The sequence below is a fragment of the Megalops cyprinoides genome, chromosome 15 (genome assembly GCF_013368585.1).
Source record: "Megalops cyprinoides isolate fMegCyp1 chromosome 15, fMegCyp1.pri, whole genome shotgun sequence".
NCBI classification, from domain to species: Eukaryota; Metazoa; Chordata; class Actinopteri; order Elopiformes; family Megalopidae; genus Megalops; species Megalops cyprinoides.
The window spans coordinates 18,273,911-18,297,076 of record NC_050597.1 but is presented as its reverse complement, the minus strand read 5'-3'; the positions used below and the strand labels follow the sequence as shown (position 1 = coordinate 18,297,076).

Here is a 23,166-nt window from a genome sequence, read left to right as displayed (position 1 = left end):
ATGACTATGCAGTAGGTTGTCCAATTATAGATTTCTGTATTCCCGTGAGTGTGCACACCTGTTCGCCCTACTTACAAGTAACTCGTGAAAAGAAAGGCAGCACACAGGTGCCAGAGAGCATAGGTAGGGGATCTCACCTGTCCAAAACATAGCCGAGGGCCTTCTGTCGCGTCCCCGAATACACGGACGGGCTCTTCTCCCAGGCCACCAGGTTGGAAGCGTCATGGAACAGGTGAATGTTCACCAGGTCAAAGGCACTGCAGGAACACCAAACAGAAAGCGAGTGTGTAACAATGACGCTCTCACACACACACTCAGTTTTACCACACACCCACACATTCACATTAATAGAGCTCAGTGTTCAACGTTTCTCAAATTTGCTACTTTGAGGCTTAAGTCAAACATTCTGATCTTTTTTAGTGATGGGAGATGGCGGGCTGTACTTCAGATATAAGGCTGTCCAAAACAACTTACTGTTTAAAAGTTGAATAAAATACAAAAAATATGCCTGTATGTCTGAGCTAATTTTTGGAATGGAGACAGGGTAAAAATAAAAGATGTGCTGCTAAGCATACTAGGAAAGAGACGTACAGACACAGGGTGACATATAAACAGCCAGACTGAGGCATGACAAACCCCGAGGGACTGGCAGTCTGTGGCACTGCATGGAAAGGAGCTTTCTGTCTGTGCGCCCAAAATCCGCTTCACGCACCCCCCCCCCCCCCCATCCCCTGCCTCTCCGCCCAGAGTGTGTGCTACCGTTTCATCCCCTTTCTTCTCCTGTCATCCTTCTATTAGATTACAGCCCTCCCCTAGGGGAGCGAACGTGGACATTCATCCAGCACAGGTTCAATTGCATGTAATGTTTTCTGTCATCTGTCATATGCAACTTCTTGACTAACGTGATTACGTCTAATCCAATAGAGCCGATTCCTCGCACGGTGGCGGGAGTGGATCCCGATGACCCTCCTCTGAGGCGCCGCAAGGCCTTGTGGGAAAAAGGCTGCTTAAGGAGGCATGACACCAAAGAGGAGCTGTAGACTCACCATTCTGCCAGTGCCCACCGAGTCCTGATGAAGCCTTTTCTGGACCACTTGCACTGTGGAAGAGAGAGAGAACCACACACACACACACACACACACACACACACACACACGCACACACACACATGCACACACACACACCATCAAACACTGTCACAACCTAATAAACATGCAGTGCATCAAAAATTACATCAACAATATGTCAAAAAAATATTATTAACTATGGTTATGGGATAAAGTGATGCTCTCGCTGAGAATAACAGGACCTTATTTACTGCCTCAGAAATATGCCAGATATACACAACCTATTTACAAACAGATAGGTACGGAAGTAATTCAGGTTATGTGCTTTGCTCAAAGGTATAACTGCAGTGACCTCGCTGGGATTTTAACATGAAACATACAGTACAGTACCTCCAATTGGACGTTATTACATCAAGAGCTGGTTTGGATCTCATGCCTAATCTCGTACATGCCACATGATTTGTAGAGGAGGTCATTATTAAATGAGGCCATTATTGAATGAGAGGCAAGTTGGTACTGCGCTCATCTCCATTTTGAATAAATAAATTAAAAAAAAATCTCTCTGAATGCACTAATGAGGAGTAAACTGCAGCGATGAATAAGGCCATTAAGTCTTAGGTCGCATAATTACAAATTGACTAACTTTATTTAAAAAAAACTCAGATGTGAATTAAAGCTCGAGAGGCATTTGATCGCGTTTCAGATCCTTCAATCTGCATTAGTACAAGATTAACTGTATCAAATTCAATTACATTAGCATACTTGAATTAATCCATACCAGCCCGCAGAATGTATGTGCCTAATTACAGCTCCCTGTCAAACTCCTATGAGGCTGCTCTGTCAGTGAGCAACGCACATCAGCACCGGCAGCTTTTCAGTTTGGCAAATCACAAACATACTGAATCTGATTTCAGCCAATTCATAAAAAAGGCCGATGAGTGAAGGTACTGCAGAGGAAAAAAAATGACAGAAAATGAAACACGAGCGAGCAAAAATAATGAAAACAAAACATTAAAAAAGGACATTCCTCTTTTTTTCTCCCCTTGAATTCACCAATAATGTGTGGGAAAACAAGCTTCCCTGTTCCCAGAATGCAAAGAGGCATACGGTTTTTTTCTGAATATAAAAAGAAAAATATATAAGACTCAAAGAACAATTTCAACCAGAAAGCACTGTGGAGGTATGTGAGGGGTTCTATTCCCTGACCAAATTGCCTGCAGTGAGTGGAAACCAACTGTGTCCCAAATGCAACATGAATAAACCGCACAGACCAGCACACGCGCTCAGCCCACAACACCAACGAAACTATAGTTCAGCGACCAGTGCTGCATTGCTGATTAATGTCATATACCCTGCGATACGAGTGGCTTCCTTTCCAATATCTACCTCCCGCACCTCCGTCCTTCTCAGTCAACAGACTCCTCCCCCTACACGGGGGTCAAAGTTCACTCAGGTCAAGTTAAAAAGCGGCCGGGGGTCGGGAGTCACAGGGGCGAGGTTTCCCGTGCTACGTCATGACAAATTGCCGTGGGCACGCCTTGCGAGCCCTGCCCCCCGACGCGGAGGTCGTCGCCTGCGAAGGCCGGCCATCTCAGCGGTTTTATCACAGCGCATTTTGATTGAACACTCCCACTAATGTGCACAGAGCACTTCTGCAGTGCTAGGACACAACACAAAATGGGGGAAAAAAGAAATTATGTATAAAGAATGAAGATAATACTCATCATCACTAATACTTAATCAATATAAAGTACTTAATGAAAACAGAAACATCTAGAGTAAGAGGTCCCAGCTGAATGGCGTGCGCCATGGCAGTTGTTTGTGTGTGTGTGTGTTTTGTGCATGTGTATGTGTGTGTCTGTGTCTGCTGAGGGAGTGCTCTAAAGCAGGGCTTCTTATTACTCCAAGGAGGGATTTAATTTAAATTTAATTTAAAGAGCCATTAACTACAATCACACCATTAGAATTAATCACCTTCTTGACAACAAATCTGACAGCTTGACTTCCTCACCGTGTGAAAAATTGACCCAGGGTTCATCATTAGCTTATGGCAGAAAGGTATATTTTTTTCTGAATAAGCTTCTTTTCAAGCATTCTCTATACTCTTAGTAATGTATGACTGAAAATGTATAATATAGTAATATAATACTCAAAATCTTCAACAAAGAATATTATAAATGACCGCTTCTGTTACACTGTATATTTAAATGGATCTACCTGATATCTTCATAAACACTATATACTTTAATTCATAAGAATTACTTATAATAGTAATACTAATAATATTCAAACATGTGACAATTTAAATAAGGTTAATCCTAACTTTATGCCAAAACATAACAGTTAAATCACACCATAAAATGAATATAAACCTCTCTTCTCTCACTCTTCTGATGTTATTCCACTGTTTAGTGCACTGTATTGCTTTTGTAATTCACATAAAAAGCACTTATTACTTAATACTCTGATAACTGTTCTGCTTCTCCTTACTGAAGCAGTACTGAAGCTTCTCCTTACTGTCAGTCTTATCAGAGGACTTCAGTCATCATTCTGTTGAGCGTACCATTTCCAACAGAGGAGTATGTAAGAAAGCGCCTGCATGTTTCAAACCTATTACTGGTTAGTGGTCATTGTAACAGTCCCTTTCCCCTATGTGGTCTCAATGATGACCCAAACAAAGAAAAAGTTATATTTCTCACTTCTTGGCACTGCAGTTGAAATCACTCAAATCAGTGTCTTGAGAAATCTGACATCAGAATCTCTTAGGCCCACACATGGGTCATCCAATGAGAAATCATGTTTTTTCTACCATCTGACTCCTGCTGACAGGGTTATTTCTCCTTGCTGGGTAGCGTCACAAGTTCCACCCACCCATGCAAGACCACACCCTTTCCTCCAGGAGGCGGTGGGTCTCAGCTGAAGGTCACAGGGGTCACAGGTGACATGGGTTGACCTTGGATGGGCAGCCTTGGGTTGCTGGCACTGACACTGATGAAGGGGTACAGGAATCGGGGAGGGGGATACTCTCTGCTTTCCTACTTGTAGGCCAGAGCATGGGGGGCGTGCATGGGGGTTGTGGGGGGGGGGAGGGGGGGACAGGGGGCAAAACTGTCAAATGGATTTTTCATTAAAGGTAGCAAGTCCAGCAGTCCATAAACCCTCTCCCTGTGTCTATTGGTCGTTTCCCTCCTAACAAATGTCACGCGTGCCGAAAGGGCCAGGGGGCCTGAAGGATATTCTCTCATTTTATCCGCTGTCCTTTTTCCATCTCGGCAGAAAGACCACCTACCCATAAATAACGCGTGCAGGGGGCCGGGGACAGGCACCGGGCGAGGGAGGGGTTACAAAGGGCAGGTGTCACAAATGCACTGTGAGTAATCTGTAATACACACAAACCCAGATTGATGTGGCCCGGTGCTGGGCCCCCATTCATCTTTATCCTCACAGCCCTCACTGAGAGGGCCACATCAAATTAGAGAGAGCCCCCCAACAGGGACTTTTACAGGAGTGACCTGGGGGGGGGGGGGGGGGGTGCTGACTGATTAAAGTAGAACAAACGGCGGGTTACAGTCACTCATCGGAGCAGGAGCGACTAAGATGTGTAGGTGCTGGTGGGTTGAACCCAGCCGAGCCCCCGCACACAAGCCCTGACCCCATCCACCTAAAACACTGATCCAGGATAAGGGGCTGCAAATCTGTTCTGATCAATAACCTCTTTACCCTCCCATTACTACACTGCACTGGAATCAGCCCACCAGACAGGGCAGTTACAGCTAGTCAAGAGCCATGTCTTCAGTTGTCCCCACAGCTACCTGTACTGTGAAATGACTGGGTGTGAAATATCCTGTTGAGGCTTTTAAAGCACTGTGCAACGCTGCCAAAAAAAGAGCACACAACCTGCCACTGAAAGAAATTATAAATCAAATCGAAATGACAGTTGGCCAAATCTATCATGGCGACCTTTCAAAAGATATGTGGATCCTGTTTTGGCCAGTTCCTTCCTACTCACTTCACAATGGAGGTTTTCTTTCTCTCCCTCTCTCCAACACGGAGCTATAACTCAGGGAGATGTGTATGAATTCTGATGTGTTTTGCATATTGGGAGGGGTTGTCATTTTCACCAGACAGAAGCCCCACTCCCCTGGGGATATTGTGGGCGGGTCTGTGGGACGCCAGCAATCCCTCGACAACATGAAACACTGCTGCGGGGGGGTTGGATGGTGAAGGTGGGAGAGCGGACGTTGCTGAAGTCACTTTCGGTAAACACTGGTAGCGCACACACACACAAACACGCACACACAGCGAGTGATGGATGGACCAGGACAGTTTCTCCTTGTTTCATTGCTAGCCTGATACTGAAGCGATGTTCCTGTCTCTCTATAATGTCCCTCTAGCTACACGTGAGACAGGTAAGGCAGTTTATCAAAGGCAGAAAATACCAGCGGAAAAATAACTCAGTCTACGGTTGCCCGCTCAAGTCTAGCCTCCAGCTACGTACATTTTCTTTTTCAGAAGACAGAACAAGAAAATAATTCACAACATATCCTAATTACAAAACTGACCTGCTGCACTTAGACTCAAAATCCTCCAGCTAACAAACTGTAATATATATCTGTGACAAAAAAACAGTCTCCTTTTTTTCAGTTATTTACAATGCTCCTTACATGGTATTAAAAGGCACGGCATATATTTCACAGTCTTCAGAGAGTCCAGTTAAATTCTCGCACCTCCCGGACAGTCAAACGTCTGATGCATCATGCGTTTTACGCAAAACAGGAGGCGCGAAACCCACAACGCAACAGCATTTCGTCTTGTCCCAGATCCTCTGTTAATAGGATTCCTTTAGGTTGTAGATGGATGGCGAATACAGGCCGTTTCATCTACTAAAAGACAACATAAATCAGCGCAGAGGAAGCCGAGACGGCACAGAGGTTATCGCCAGACTGCCTTCCTCATGAGAGCCTTGCATTAAAGCATTAGTGAAATTAATTCATCTTTCATAAGAGGTTTGAGCAGTATCTGTGATCTATGATAACAACCAATTTCTCACTACGGGCTGAAAAAAAAATACTCAGCCCTGATAGACTACACAAATCTGCTCTTTTTAAATGGGCTAACATTATCTAGAGTGCTGCTCCCGGGGGTATCATTCGAGATTCATAACCCTGCCGAGGACAAATCATAAATCAGTGGAAAACTTTTGTAATTTTTCAAGGGTTTTTTTTGGTTGTTTTGTTTTTCTTCACATCGCGTGAGATTATAATGGCTGTGAATTACATTTAGCGCTTCAATCAGTGTAATTCGTTTTAGATCACCTTAAAACATGCAGAGGGGGGGAAAAACTGGGGGTAAAAACTGAAACGGAAAGAGGGATTTTTCTCAAAGGCCAGATGCATCTTCTTTGCATATATTTGTGGGCTGGCTGGTGGTGCGTGGGTAACAGATGAGACAGCAGACTCTGGATGGCACCAGCACTGTCACTCTGGAGACAGTCTATATAACTCTATCAGCAGGAGCTCTGAGCACAGCTGCTGTAAGGAGAGAAGAGCTCAGCCCAGAACCACGCCACCGATCAGAGTGACCAGCTACAGTGATAAAGTGTGAGATGGGAGTGTTACGCTCACCCACTCACAATCACCAACCTGCACATCTTTCAAAAAAAATCTTTATCCAAAACCTTACCAACACCTAGAAATGAATTTATTATTAATAACACCATTGGTAATGATGAACGTGTCACCTGCAAAACAGCTTTATGTTGGCTGGCTAGCAGGATAACAGAGATGGATGCATGCTGGTTTGCTTGTATTGCCATGTTAAGTTTCTGGAGGTATCCTATTATCTCAGTTACATAATCTGAATGTGAACAACACGGGAATGTCCTTTCCTTTCCACTCTCAACATGTGCTTCATGTGAATGAAACCCACAAGCAGTACAAATAGCCGCTATGACCAGCACCTCACTGTAAAAGCACAGACAGATATGATAGACACCACAGACAAAGCTATTACATTTAGCCGGAAAAGCTCAACCTCAAGAACTACGGCTACAACTACAGCTTCCAGAACTTACTTTCTGTCAGATTCAAGCTAACTTCTCTAAAATGCCTGCACTTATACAGGCATTTCAGTACGTTAGGACCGAAAGCATAGCAAATATGGGTCTTTTGCCACATACTTTATTCCTATTTCCCAATGATGTCACTGTTACTGTCCTCAGAGCTGAGAATGTGGTTACTTTTTTGGCCTAATTTCTTTTCAATAATTACATTTATTAAACTGGAGTCTTTAAAGTGGTATTATCCTTGTCGGGACACATAAAAGGATGGTACATATATCCTTATTCAAATGTGTGTGCTTCAGTGTGCTGTGTAATATCCGTAACAGTATTTTTAGTATTTTGTCTCTGAACTAGTGAATAATACTGGTGTATGCTATGCTGCGCTGGTCTACTGGACTTTTAAATTTCTTTGTTGCAGCTACTGTAATCTCACACAATATAAATTGCTGTGCGGTACTATTAAAAAAATGAATTTCAGTGTTAACATGTTGTATTAGATGAAAAGTCTTCTTATATGCAGAGTTTATGGTATTTTTTTTTAGTTTACTACTGTAATTTCACTGGCAATAGAATTTTTCATTTCCAATCACTTGGTGAAGTGTTCTTTAAAGTGTAATAAGCAAACTTAAACTATGTTGCTGCAATACACATACAAATATCTGATTTTTTTATGTATTAAAATACTGAAAATTAATGTATTTAGTTCAATAAATAGAATGTGTTTATACTACCTCACAGCAAACACTCTTAAATCACAAAAACACCCGTTGTCCTAATACAAGTGCACAGATACTGGCTCCTAGGCAGAGTTACAGATTACTGTACTGTCTGAAAAGCTCTTCAGATGTGAGACCATATTAATAGAGGTCTGAAATGTATGTTGAGTATAGAGTCTGTTTCTGACAGGGATGTAAAATGGTAGTAACCCTGTGGTCATTATGAGATGTCTTAATCATTGGTGTTATCCGATGTCCCCTCCCTATCTCCGTTCCACCAGAGGCACCCCTCAGCACCCAAACCCTGTGAGGACCATCCCATCCACCCACCTCAGGGAAATACTCCTGAGGGAACTTCTCCTTTTCCAGCATGGAAGTGCTCTCTAGTGTGTCCGAGTAGATCTCCTTCCCCGTCACCTTCTTGTACTTCTTGGCTGGAGTGGGAGAGAAAGAGAGAGAAAGAGAGAGAGAGAGAGAGTAAGAGACATTATGATACAGAGAACATTATTAGAGGCATTATTATAATTATTTAACTGTGATGCCGGTGTTAATAATACAGCTTCACCAGAGGAAATGACAGAGAGGAGTAAGAAAGGCAAGTAGCTCAGTCTGTGCGGCTGGAGCTGTGGCCTTTCTCTGGCAACTGCTCCATCTACTGGCTGAAAGACGTATTGCTCCTCTCCCTGCAGCGAGGAGAAATAGACATGCTGTGCCCTTATTAGAGGGGTGAACTGCAATGGTGTCCCATTTTCATTCCAAGTCAGCTGCGACAGTAGAATAATTACCTGTATCTGAAATTTACATCACCAGTATTTGTTACCTTCTGACAGGCTACATTTGTCACAGAGCTGAACTTTGTTTTGGCTACACAGGTTTCCCATCAAGACCCAGAATATCCCTTTAAACAGGTCTTTTCAGCCCACTGAAGCCAAGGCTTTACCTGGGTTTAGCTCTGGCCCTAGCTATGAGCATGCACACCTTTAGGGGCCAATGGCAGGACATGAGTTAAGACTGTGCTGCAAACCCACTTGTGGACAGAAGCCACTCTCTCACATGATATCTCCTGAGATGGTTCCTCCAGAGGGAAAAAAGCACCTATCAATTTGGGTCATATACTGAGGACCAGGAAGCAGGATGGCAAACACCTCCACCCTGGGGAAGAGCTGCAATTGGATGAAGCATGTTTTTCACCATATGGGCCCAGGAGAGAATTAGCAGAAACACGCTGCCCTGGTTGTGACTCTAAGGTACCAAGTGAACACCTTTGCCTGGGTGTACATTTGTTTGTACATGTTTATGTTTATAATGGGATAAAGCACCCTCTACCTCCCTTTTTTTGGAGTCAAAAATGCTGTGAGCTAGAAATGGTCAAAAGAGCAGTCCTGGTCTTGTGTGAATCTTCACATTCCCGCATCATGTGCGAGGCCTGTGCTGTGTTTATACACTTCATTTCCAAAACGAATCTACCATGAGGAAGAAGCCGGCAGCACTGGGCAGCTCAGCGGTGAAACCCCCGTCCCGTCCTTCGCTGGGTGACCTGTCACCGCGTTAATGCTGACTCCAGTCTAATGGCACGCCTCCCTTCACCTCTATATCCCAGCTTTAATTAGTGAGGCCGCTGGGACGGTCCCCCCTGACACCGGCCAGTGATGAGTCCAGCTTAACTGTCCAATAACTTCTATACACAATTACTGTGGGGAGAAATCTCATGAATTAAATCCTAATATTAATAAGCATTTCCTTCCACCACTCCCCCCACCCCCATACTGGTTTTGACAGCACTGGTAATGACTGGTGGTAGTCAGGGAGGCCACTGCGTGCAGTGCGCTGAAACAGTGGAGACGGCTTCCTGCCAGGCTGGGAGCGGTGAGTTACGACTCTTTTTGTTAAGAGAGAGAGAAAAAAAAAACAGTGAGTGACTCACCTTTAAAATCAAACTGGTGGATGTTTTTCAAGGTTTCGTGGATAAAATAGCAACTTCCTAGTGCCTGCAAAAGAAAGAAGTGAAATGAAGTTAAACAAATGCGAAACAGACAGGGAAAACAGTACTTGCGGTAGTGTTTCTAGTCAGTCGGATGAAATGGAACATTGCAGCACATTGCAGTCCAGCAATATGCTTAGAAACAGAGTTTTATGGAGCACACATGTATGTATAAAATATACAGTGTCCACTACACAGGTGTAAAATCTGCAGTATCTGCAAACATGCTGGCTGCAGAGGCTAAACATATAGCACAATATAAGCTACGCTGGCTAACAGATTGAGTGCAGTGCTTTTAAAATCTGAATAAAAAAAAAAAGAAAATGTCTTCTTGATACTTCAAGAAATACAGGACAGGAGAGGATTTCGCTGGGCTATGGAATTTGCTTAAGAAGGATTATATAATGGTTCTAAAGTTCTTAGGCAATGGTGATTTCAGAAAGTTTTCACAAACAAACCCCATAAAAAAAAGCCCTGGAAGGGGATTGGATCCAGTTCACAGTTCGCTATGCACTTTTTCCCCTCCTCTCTTCCTGATCCACGCTATAAAAAAACGCCTCCGTTTGTGAGGCGGGCAGACTGCTCTGAGATCAGCCCCTGTGTTTGTTCTCACTCCTCTCCACAGGGGGAAGCAGGATGCAACTGGACATCATTTCTCACGCTGAGTAACACTTGTCCACATTTTCACAGGTTTCACTGAGCAGCCGTGGCTGGGTGTATAAAGCTCTAACAGAAGACCTGGAATGGAGGAATTGGGGGGGGGGCACAGAGAGAACCACAGCCGTAGCTCAGAGGGGAGAGGATTTAGCTCTATTTTGTTGTCTCTTTGTGGCAGAGACGCCCTCTTTGGCAGGCCGAGTTTTGGCTCAGCCCGTACTGCATTATTTATGAGAGGCAGACGCATCCTGAGATTAAACATTTGCTGATTTGTCAAAAGCACAAACATGAGGTCCTGCCCATCTCCTTGACATAAAAGTTCATCCAACACAAAACACTGTCATGCATTTAATTGATGAGAACACTGCCTTGTGACCCAAACAAACTGCTCTCCTTTGTCTCTTTCCCCTGCTTTTGAAGGTGGAAAAACCGAGGAATAGCGTCGGGTAGACTCTCAAGGTTAGCGCCCAAGTGCAGAAGGACAGCTGCCAGTAAAGGGCCTGCTTATGTCTGGGCTTTTGCGTATTCTTAAAGTCAAGCAGTCTGTGGATGCCTCTGTCTGTGTGTGTGTGTGTGTGTGTGTGTGTGTGTGTGTGTATGTATGTGTGGTGTAGAGTACAGTGGTGTGTGTAGCAAAGTGGCACTGTAATGCCATAAAAACAGTGCTGTTACAATTATATGAAAAAGAGAATAAAAATCCATTTTCACAGTGCCATTTCGACTTAATTGACAGCTGCTTCCTTTCCAAAACACTCAAATACAAGATAGATAGCTATCGCTACGGTATTTTAATCTGCAGTTCCAGATTGCTAACCTACCCAGCACTGTACACTTTTACACACTGCTCTGAAACCTCCAGACTCCCTCTAACACACACCCCAGAGAAAAAGCAAAGAAGCCAGTGAGCAGGTACAGTTAAAAACACAGAATTAATAAAAACGTGGAGAGGAAGAGGAGAGGAAAATCATATCAATGAAGTCCTTTTTTTCCCCTCATACTGGGCTTAACTGGATTCCAAGACTGAATGATCCATTCTAAACCTGGGAAGTGACACTGAAACTGAATGCATGCAGAAGTACTTATGTGAGGAATTATGAATTAAGAGCACAAACAGATACTGTACAGCCAGGGAATTCAATTTTCAAATCTAAAGTAGGTTATTCGCAGGCAGCATGAAGTTTAAGAACGTAAGGTAAGATCATGGAAGCTTTATGAATGTGGTTACATGAATATGTTAGCAAGTCGTGGTGCTAACTTTAAAGGCTAGAGGCAGCTGCACATCAGTGCTGACCGGCATCTGATACCCACTCACTTTAAAACACTCATCCACTGTTAAAATACTCACTCACTGTGGAATTACCCACTTACTGTGAAAATACCCTCTCACTGTTAAAATACCCTCTCACTGTAAAAATACTCACTCACTGTGAAAATACTCACTCACTGTGAAAATACCCACTCACTGTAAAAATACTCACACACTGTGAAAATACCCAGTCACGGTGAAAATACCCACTCACTGTAAAAATACTCACTCACTGTGAAAATACCCACTCATGGTGAAAATATCCACTCACTGTGAAAATCACCTCTTACTGTTAAAATACCCACTAACTGTGAAAATGCCACCAATACTCTTTTCAAAATTGTCACTGAGTTATTACTCCATTACAACAACAAACAGGATTAACGCAAATGAAATTTACATGATCACTTCAAAGAAATCGCAATTATTTGTCTTTCAAACAAATGATAAACAATTGCACCTAAGTAACTATCTGTACAATCATAAAAATCCATACTTAACCTCTAATAAATATTTAACGTCAGAGTTCAAACCGACCGGCTCGTTTTTTCCTCCCTCCTCTTCCTACTGCTCTCTCCATGAAGAGCCTATTATACCAGCAGGGCGCAATTAATCCATTTGTCATTAGACATGACAGGCTCAAAATATTAATTAGAGCAGGTCTGCGCTGACAGGAAGTGCTTATCTTTTACCAGCCTCTTTACAATGGCCAATGTCAAGCGTATGTTTGTCACGTCCCACTTTATTGATTACCTGCCAGATTCACTTGAAATAATTAAAAGTATATTCTACATATTTATAAACCAAACTGTCACGAGTGCTACTTAATTTCCCATTAGTAAAATGCTCTCTATTAACTGCGGCACTTGTGCCAGGAGGAGGTAGGGAATGAGTAATCCCTATAATTGCAGACAGAAAGACAATAACCGCGCCATAAAAGCCGGGCTTTATTGCCCATTCTGGCAATGCTATCTCTTATCAGAGTCATATCGGCCAACTCATTCTGCAGAGATAAGCCGGGCCAAGTAACAGCTGAATTCATTGGGCCTAAAGGGATCTGACTGCAGATTATAGGTAAATATATGCTTGTGTGTAGGGCGTGTTATTTACAAGCTCTGTGTAGTGAAGCATTGTTCAGAAAAAAAAAAAAAAACCTACCTAATGGATAACCAGTTCTTAACATCTTTAAATGTTACAACTGTATGCATCTGTCATAAGTCCCTGACAACCCACAAAGACAGGTTTTACAATACTGTACTACAACACAGGAGCTCCATTCTCTAATGTCACCCTCTGCTGTGAGACTGTATATGCATTTGTTTTTGTAAGATTCAGATCAAAGCAAAACATACCCTGCTGAGTTGAGGATGGGTGAGGGTTCGAGAGTTTAGTAAAATGGGTTTTTAGAACAGCAGCTGCATATGAGCTGGACAGTTCAAATGCAAACCTTTTTTTCCATCTGGTTCCTGGATGGACAGAGTCTTTTCCTGACTGAGCCTGGCTGTCCTCACTGACACCACATGGGCCAGCCCAGCAACATATTTCTCGCTTCAAAAACAATCTTTGAGCGTATTAGAAGGAATTAATGTTCTGCGAGCAGTTGAAAAACATACACCTGTATGTGGAGTATACTGCAGAGCGTAGCAGAAATAGCAATCTAGCAGAGGAGTCTTCACAACGTACTGCCTCTCAGCTACAAGAGAGGACAGATTCCACACTGCATGAAAAGAAGTACAAATTCTCTGACCTCTAAATGGATTTTCTGCATTTAATTTGAAAAATGAGCCATAAACCAAACATAAAAGTAATAATTTCTCTACATCGGGCTGACCCATGCTTCGCCCCCAGGGAACACAGGCCGTCCAAAGGAGTGTGGCTTTCTCCACTGCTGTGTAGTCACTGCTGGCCCTGGGGGGCAAACCATGGGGTCTTTCTGCCAAGGACATTCTGTACTGCTAGAGTGCAACAGACACAGCCAGGGCAGTGAACACCAAAGTCTGAGGCACACTTAAACCACGAAAGTGCACTCTGCTGTATGAAGTGCACTACAGAGACAGCCAGGGTAGTGCACACTAAGGACTGAAGTACACTTAAACCAAGGCAGCCAGGGTAGTGCACACTAAGGACTGAAGTACACTTAAACCAAGGCAGCCAGGGTAGTGCACACTGGTCAAGTGCACTTGGACTGAGACAGCCAACGCAGCGCACCCAGTTGCTAACCTTTCTGTCAGCATACATTTTGCAAATGACAATGTGAAAGCTTGAAGCTCCTTCTCTATTGTCTGGTCTCCCCGTTTCCCTCCATATAAACTACTGTATATCAATATTGCATTTTGCGCCGTTTGATATTTTTGCGTTCCTTTATCTGTCAATATCTGCTACAATAAAACAAGGGATAAATATGTAAAAATGATGTGAAGTTCAATTTATCCCTTAATGGATGCAAACACAGGGAAGCTGACATTCTGGAATCCCTGATTAAATCAAAGCATCGTCCATCACGGATCTGTCAGAGTGGATCTCTCTCCACATGCTTCTGTGCCTCCTCTACATCCCCACTACTCTTATTACAATATCACACGCACTGTCTATTGTGTAAGTACAATATTTAACATTTATATACAGTACCAGCCAACAGCTTGGACACACCTGATTAAGATAATGGGAAACATGCATTCAAATGCATTTTGAACTAAAGAGTTACGCTTAAATGCTTGAAATTTGTTTCTTAGGCAAATATAAATAAGGAAGTTGATGCCTACATATGAATTTCTTTCCAAAAAAATTTAATTTTAAAATATATTTTTTAGCTACTTTGAAAAATCTCAAATATAAGGTAGCTTTGATTTGTTTGACCCTTGATTGGTCACTGCATAATTTAATTTGTGTTATTTCATAGTTTTGATGTCTTTCCTATTATTCTAAAATGTGGAATATAGTAAAAATAAAGAAACACCTTTCTATGAGTAGACGTGTCCAAACTTTTGACTGGTACTGCATGTTTATTCACTACATTCAAAAATGCTAACAACATTTAATAGCAGAAAATGTGCATTAGAGAGTACGTTTCTTAATTCTACAGAAGGCTTGCCAAATCCTGGTTTTATGACACTGGGGCACTGCAGAGAATTCTGGGACTGTTTTAAATGGCCCGGGTCACCCCTTTTGGCTCTCATACAACATTCATTATAGCGTGACTTCAGCAGCACCTAGGGCATTTCTGCATTATTCCACCTCACCATTAGCATTACACTTACACAGCTTCTTACATCCCGAAAAAGGTCATGGTGTATCTGAAATGAAACCCAGGGAGAACGTTTCATTGGACGAGCCAAGCGCACACCAATACTGAATAGGAAATGCTCGGTACGTGCCAAGCAAACCCTGTCCCTAGGTTGACCTGTTCCAGAGAACGACAGAAACCGCCCCGCAGGGGGAATCATTTCACTAAATAATCATGCCGCAATGAGCTCAAATACCTGCTACCTTTCAGACAGATGGTAAAATGAATGCTACTGGACTGCCCTGAGACCATATTTAGATTTTGCGTTTTCACTAGATTTTTGGTTTACTTCTTCAAAGTCGTCAGAAAGAAATTAGTAATAGTAATAGAAGCAGCAGCAGCAGTAATAGTAGTAGTAGTAATAATAATAATAACATTAATAATAATATAACTTCTGTCTGGGAAACTAAACGCAAACACACAGATCCTCCAAAAAGAACTCCGACGAGCCGGCGTCTGTGTCGATTGAGTAAAAGATCAAACAAAGCGCGGGTCGCGGCTCTACCCGAGCAGAGCACCGTGGAACACCACTTGTTATTCAAGAACCAAACTTACAGAGTGCCTTCAGAGGAGGAAATCTCCAATACTGCACAAACAGGGTGTTTGTCATTCTCTGCAATGAAAACATCCAGGAAGAAAAAAAAAAGCATCAATAGAGCCGGCGCCTTTCAGCGGTGAAGCACAGGCAGCGGGGCCCGGCGGCTTCTCCCCCCACCCCACCCGCATGTGTTTGCCAACCACAGCTCACAGTCCAATTGATTGAGTATTCACAATATTGAGCTACAGTGTCTATTATTCATTGGATGGTGGAAGAACTGACTGGATGCAGAGGGGGGAGAAAAAAACCCTCCCCTTAAAAGTTATTCTGTCACTTTTCCTGTTTGCAAACAAGCCGGATGCTGGGCAATCTATCATTCCCCGTGGCGCCCAGCGGTGCCTATTCGCATGAGGCCCTGTCAGCCTGACTCTTCCATAAAGGAGCGGGTGGAAGGCGAACAAAAGTATCAATCAAGCCGTATTTAAACTGCTATTGACTTCTGCTAAGTGTGACATTACTGAGCCTAACCTTGTTTCCCCAATCCGCGTGCACGGCAAGCTCACAGCAGTCATTCTGCATGCCTAAGGAATCCTTTTAAAACCATACCGCAATACGAAAGACCAAAGGTTAAAAACAGTACCGGAATCTCATCTGATGAGACATCCATCACAAATAGCAAGATCAATCTATTTCAGACCTTGTACGTGCGTTTATCCCCAGGAATTTTGCGACTCTATTCTTGTATGAGAGACAACAGATGTAGATACACAGGTGATGCATTCTGGGCAGGAAAACAACCCAGTCTGTATCTCAGAGAGATGGAATTCTTCATGTGTTGTTCAACATGTGACTGTATGGTGTTGACAAATTCATACAAAATACTTAGGACATAAATATTATTTATCATTTTGTGCACATGGAAATTAAATGTAGACTAATCAATATTGTGAAATACATGTTAGAGGTTCCTTCAGGACAAGTGCACTAGTTCATTAAGATGTAACACTTTAGGGTCACATGGATCTTGCAAAGAACACGTAGAGTATCAGACAGAATTTGGATTGAAACAACTTGGAGAAGAGCCTCCATTTCCACCAGCGAACCAGTGACCAATGCCTTCAATATATTTCATGGCTCAGTACAAACTGACCTTCACACGTGTCAATTTGTGGTCTTCACTCCTTCGTTCCTGCTTGTTTTAAATGTTACTTTGTTACTGTATTCATGTCCACAGTGAATATTGACTTCTGCCAAATAAGTTATTATTGACTCTTTGTGGATTGTGCATGTTTTGCTAAAACAGCTTGAATCTGTGTACAGGTGAAAGGTGTTTTCACCTGTCTCCAGGTCCTTCAGTCCCACTTTGCGTGAAGGCCTGCATTGTAATGGTATTTTTAGATAGATGAATCATAGAAAAGTTTCATTCAGGAACATCTGGGCTGAGGACGGTCAACGTAGCGCACACAAACATCCGCACTGAGCCCTAAAATCAAAGATGATGATACGCATGACGCTCCGTCCCGCCGGGCGTTTGTGGGGAAGGCGCTGCATCCTCTCCTCTGCGGGAGCGGCTTTTGGCACGACGCCCGCTGCCCTCCTCATCCTTTTAACCCCCCCCCCTTTCCCCAAAACCTCGGCCAACCCGCCCCGCGTGATTGATCTACAAACCACTGATTTTATTTTCTTTTAAAAATATTATGGATGGGTCTAAACAAGGAATAATTGGACAAACCGGTGGCAGCGCCTGACCTGCCAACAATCCGGCCCCTCTCCCAAGGTTGGCCCGGCTCCCCGGGATGTATCGTGCATTAATTTCATTTAGCCTCCCCTCCAACATCCAATGGTAGAACTTAATTGAATTGCTTGTCCATTGTGTTCATCCACTTACAAAGCTAATGATATTGTGCCGCAGAATTAAAGAGCGTTTTATAAAGCGCGCTGGATGGGAGCTGGCAGACAGTACATTGCCCGGCTGAACTCTGTCAGTCCTCCGGCTCGCGGACCCCCTAATTAGCAGAGAAATGGATGCTTCCATCTGCCAATTTCCAGCCCCCGTTCATCGTTCCTGAAGGGAAAAAAAAAAAGAAAAAACCCAAAACCTGCACGGTCACGGCGTCTAAAGCAATAAAACTATTACGGCAATAAAAATCCACAAAAATAAATACGTTTATAAATAAAATGACTCAGACGTTTAAAGAGGCTTTCTGACGTTCCGCTTTTTTCTTCTTTCCCTTTCCGTCTGCGCTGTATTGTATGGTCGATTTGTGCCACAATGGAAAAGGCGAACATGAAAGGAATAAGAAGCTGGTGCATTCATTTGCATTGCCTTTTCTTCTGCTTACCTGCATTAGTGCGCACTGTGGCAGTTGGCAGAGCCTTTCGCTGTACTTGTTTTCAGAGACTGCCATCTAAACACCGAGTGATGCTGTCACACAGACTGAGGCATTAGGAGAGCCTACAGTGCAGCCAACTATGCAGCTCCTACCTCCTCTATACATCGCAAAGGCTGCAGTCAGCAACATATGGCTGTTTTGCTGTCTGATTTTCTGCATGTTACTTCTTCCTTCCAGGCCTGACATGAATGCAACAAAATTCAGACATTGTGAATAATCTGAATTTGCCCTGTGCTATGCTATCAAGGTTAAAGTATAAATCATTATTATTTTAGTCAAATAATAAAGTTTGTACATTAGTATTTATATTTATAATATGTATGGTTTTAGGGGTATGAATTCATGTGGATGGCACTGCACTGCTCAAATGTTGACATTCAATGGCATAAGGACAGGAAGAACCAGGAGAATTTGCTAAACCTTTCCATTTTCAAATGTATGAATATGAATGCTCACAACCTTCTCCAAAAATGGCCAATGATATCAGAAAACTTCACTGCAAGCGCATAACTTGATGAATATGAGCCGTTTCTCAGGTCACTCCATATTGTCTCGAAGTCTGGTGCCTTTCTTCTTGCGTCTGTGCTTTCTGTCCAACACTGATTTTCTCTGATGCCGATTGCGAGCTGCTAAAAGTTTGCACACATCTGACAGACAGCTACATGTACAAAGTAATAATTGTTGCACAATATGCAACAATCTGCCCTCCACTGTGTGTCAGTTTCTTTTTTGAGTAGCTTGTAGTATAGTGTGTCCTTTGCATGGGATTTCTATCTTCTGTCTATGCTTTGGTAAAGCTATGTTTGTTATGTCACTATAGATTGTAACTTCAGAAAGCCATTCTTGGATTTCCTTGTGAAAGCTTTAGACAACCTACAAACCCCAAATTATTGGCTCCTATTATTATTTCCACACATCTTATAACAGCTGTGTGGCAGGCTTATTTCTGTCATTTTTTGATGTTTTATAATACACATGCAGCAAGACAGGTAAATGACAGCAATCTCTCCCTAACGACCACACCAGCCCACCAGTACACCAAACCAGCAACAGCTTTTCAACTGAACTGTAGCTGTACCTGTGGAATTCAATAAATGAAGCCTTTCTTGTATATCCCTTAATACGTCCAAATCGGTAGGGAAAAAAAGTCCGTAATAAGACACCTTGCAGGTGGAAATAAGCCGGAGCGCTGACCGCCGGGCCATTGCGCCATACCATCGCTTTGTGATAATCGCTCATGTGGAGGAAAAGTGGCCGTAAACGCCCGAGTCAAACTGTGGTGCAGCTCATTTCCACTAAATATGCCTCAATTGTGCCCTTTTACAGGGTGGATCAATGCCGGAGCAGGGCGGCGGACAGCGCTCTCTGCGCAGTGCAAAGCTCCAGTCAGACACTTCATTACCGAAGCCCGCCATCGTCTCTGACCTTGGAGATCCGCGAGTCCGTTTTGAAGGGGGATACAGACCTTTGGAGGTAATCTGCATTATTTACTGGTGTCGCTTCAGAGCTCCACTGTATTTCATTGGACTGTAAATGCTTTTACCCAGCAGATAATCTATAGAAATAGAATAAAACATAGTTCAGTAGCATTTAAGGATGCGCTTGGCCAAAACTCTGACTCCTCCTTAACATTGCAATTAAATTTGTAACTTGTGCTTAGAATAAGGACTATATGCCAGATGTCAATGCACTGTTCACTGAAGTTGCTTTACAGGTGCACATATATAGTGTTTATTTGTGTCTTTGGAGCTACTGTGTACCACTGTGAGACAGCTGTTTAACTCGACATTTTCAGGGGCAGTGTTAGGGGATGAGTTCAGCATAGTTCTGTGGTTCTTTTTGCTTCTCAGATATACCTGTAAAAATGATGCAGAGCCACAGGGTAACACAGAATATTAAAATGAATTAAATTTGCTCATTGCATGAGGAGTTGTGCCCATATGACCATTAACTTACACTGAGCTAGTTTTGTCTACACACAACAGCGACTTAAGATGGCTATTCCCATTGCTGCATCTGCTGTCACACAGTGATGATGTTGTGACTTTAGCCAGCCAATATAGCCTTGAACCACAGTTCCATGCTGTGCACTGCATGCCTGAGATAGCCCCTTCTCAGGTCAGCCTCTGCAACGCTACACCATGACGTCATCGGAAACTATGCAGACTTCGCTCCGACCTGCCGTGGCCTTTGTGACACGGCTCCTCCCACCTGAGAGGTCTCTGGATGTCTCCACACCAACATCCCCGTGAGAAACATGACGAGGGAAACGGTCTGAAAAAGTTACCCTCCTCTGTGTCCAATCTTCAAATAATTCAGTGATTTAAAAGCCCGGTGTGGTGAATAACCACTTTCTCTAAGTAAATATGCTGTAAAGAGCTAATCAAATCATCTTTAAAAAGGATATGGAGATGATGAATATTATCTGTATTATTAGATTTGCCATAAAAAAATCAAAGGCAGAACAATAGGGGCATCCATTAGTAATTAAAATGACATTACTCCCCTCATTCTGTCCCTGCAAGGCTGCCAGGCCCATTATTTAATTGTTTCAGATGCCGGGGATAAAATGCATTTAATATACTTATGCTTATTAATGTAAATCATATTTTACTATGGATGTCCAATAATTAAAAAGAAAATTTCAGCTTGTTTTTCAAAAGGTATTTCCATTAGTGAAGGATACTTATGCAAATGACAGATTCAAGATGCGATTGATTTTTCTTTTGGAAACGTCGTTAATGTTGACATGGAATGTTCATCAATCTAGATTATCATGTGATTTAATATGTGGACTCTTCCAAGGTTCAGCCGTTCATCTGTTACAGATTCTATTGGATTAGGGCCCTTCAGTAGGAGGGGACGCGCAGCGACTTCACTCGCCCCGGCGTTCCAGCTGATTGCCAGGGGCCTGGAACTTCGCCTTTTGTTGTCTGATGCTCATTGTTGGCCTACAGGCTTATACTCGAAGCAGAGGTTTCAAACAAATTGCAGCTCTCACATCTACAAATGCATAGCAGATTAAATAAAACATTCATTTTATTTCTGCATTCCAGTGATACCCAAGCTACTTCTCCAAGAGATGATGTAAAATTGACCTTGCAATTTGAACTGAAGACTCAGCTAGTTGGAGCTTGATTTTAATTTAAAGCTATCACAAAAATGAAACACACGAGGAGTTCTTGGTTGGACCTACCAAGAACCAATCAAGTTAGATGACCATCACCAGGCTGACAGATAAATGCTGGTATCATACTTGATGTCCTAATGTTGCAGTTAATTGGTGATCCATCGGAACATGAGATCTGTCAGGGCACTTGATGTATAAAACACTTAAATTGTTAAATAAAAAATAACTAAATAAAAGATTATTCATTTTCATTTTATAAATACAGAATTGTACACCAGAACCCTGTGTAAAATGCACTGAAGTCATGTACAAAATATCTATTAACCATTTCAGTATACAATGTTTGTCAGCCTTTTATCGGCCAAATATGAAGAATATACTATGTGGGTAATAAATCAGGGAAGAAGGGGGATCTTGTTACAAGATAACTTACTGTATGTCCCGCATGCATAATGTGGCCAGACATACTATTACAACTTTTGAATGGAAGTGTTCATTTACAAACACAAACATTTAGTTTCTGTGGAACACTACAATTTAGCGGGAGATTAATTGCAATCTGCAGCCAGGTCCAGGGGTGACCGTGCGTAAAGCATTCACGCTTTTCCACAGCAGATGCCCGTGCCGGCGCAGGCTTTAACACTCCTGTCTCTCTCCTTTATCCCTCCCCAGGGGCCCCGGTCTGGGCCGCCGCCCCAGGGGATGATGGGATTGCTGTTGTCGAGGCGACGTCACTTTGGGATGCAATCCATTATTGCTCGGAGCCTGAAAGCGGCTTGATTTTGTCGTCCTCCCGGGCGGGCCGCTGCGCCGGCGGCGACGCTGGCCTTGTGATGATGAAGCGCTTTCTCCACTACATCAGCGAGGATGCGCGCTGTCCAGCAGCGCACAGCTTTACACCTCAGGCCTGCGCTCAGATATATCTGCGTCTCCTTTATAGCCTTCAGTGAGGACTTTATCAGAACAGCACTATTTCTCAGCACTCCCTTCCCCCACCATGGACACGGATATAACATCCCCTCACTGTACCATAAAACAACTTTACTGTAATACTTCACTGGAGAAATCGTTGTGTTAATTGTGGCAGCATGCCCCCAAGAATCTAAAAAATTGTTACATGTTTTTTGGGGAGTTGGCGGCTGGGGGGGAAGGGGGAGAGGGCTGGACAGAAACAGGCAGGATTCAATGCTTTCCAGGCCCTCTTTCAATTTTAAAGACGGGGGAAAAAAATTGTAGTGCAGAATTATCTTTTATCTTTTTTTAGCAGAAAAAGAGGCAGATTTTCCTCTTTGGTGCACTCTGAGAGAATAAACTGTAGCCACAGAACCGTGACGTTTCAGAAAGGCAGAGAACCACGCAACCCCGTCGGTTAGCGCGTCTGAGCCCTGGTCTGGGGTCAGTCTTTGTGGTGTCTTTGTCTTTATGTAAAAATGCATGCTTGGCAATGAGGAGTTATGTAAAGTGCTCGGGCCGGTTTAAATGGTGGATATCCACCGTTGCTAGCTTAGTTATACTCCAGTGCATCGCGGGCCGCGTGAAAAGTCGATGTAAATGCGGCTCCCGAATCTCAGATAACAGAAATTATGTCATGCTTTTTTATGGAAAAAAAAACCCATGGTACCCTGAAAAGATGAGGGGGAGACATTTTCGCAGATGTTCTTTAGTCTATAAACACAATCGCAAAATCGGACCTATGCCAGGCCCCTGAAAGGAGCTTTGACTTTCTCGGAGACCAGGGGCTGTGGTGGGGAGCTCATGTGAAGTCTAGAATATTCCACAACAGGTTCCTCCTGGCCTGCAAAAGGGGCAATATAAGAGCAGAGCTCAGAGAAGATTCCGTGGCGTTCTCTTCACTCGCGACCCGTTCCGTTAACAGGTCGTGAAGGAGAAGTGAAAACTGTGTCCTTAGTGAACATTCACAGCACAATTTGTACTGATCTCTGATCAGTGCCCAGCATATCAAACTAGTGGCTGATCACTTACCTGCTCATATTGGGATCAAAGGGAACCTGGAATGTCGACATGTTCTTCTCC

General features: G+C 43.1%; 1 protein-coding gene across 2 annotated transcripts in view; it reads right to left on the bottom strand.

Annotated features, from left to right (window-relative positions):
* The window catches only part of LOC118789758 (inositol polyphosphate-5-phosphatase A), a 126,086-nt gene that overhangs the window by 44,393 nt on the left and 58,527 nt on the right, over window positions 1-23,166 (bottom strand). For both annotated transcript variants that reach the window (XM_036546351.1, XM_036546350.1), the window contains exons 5-8: window positions 9,769-9,832; window positions 8,175-8,278; window positions 1,047-1,099; window positions 138-257 (exon numbers count right to left, since the gene is read on the bottom strand). In XM_036546351.1, the coding sequence (XP_036402244.1) occupies window positions 138-257; window positions 1,047-1,099; window positions 8,175-8,278; window positions 9,769-9,832 (341 nt within the window). The remainder of the gene's footprint in view (window positions 1-137; window positions 258-1,046; window positions 1,100-8,174; window positions 8,279-9,768; window positions 9,833-23,166) is intronic.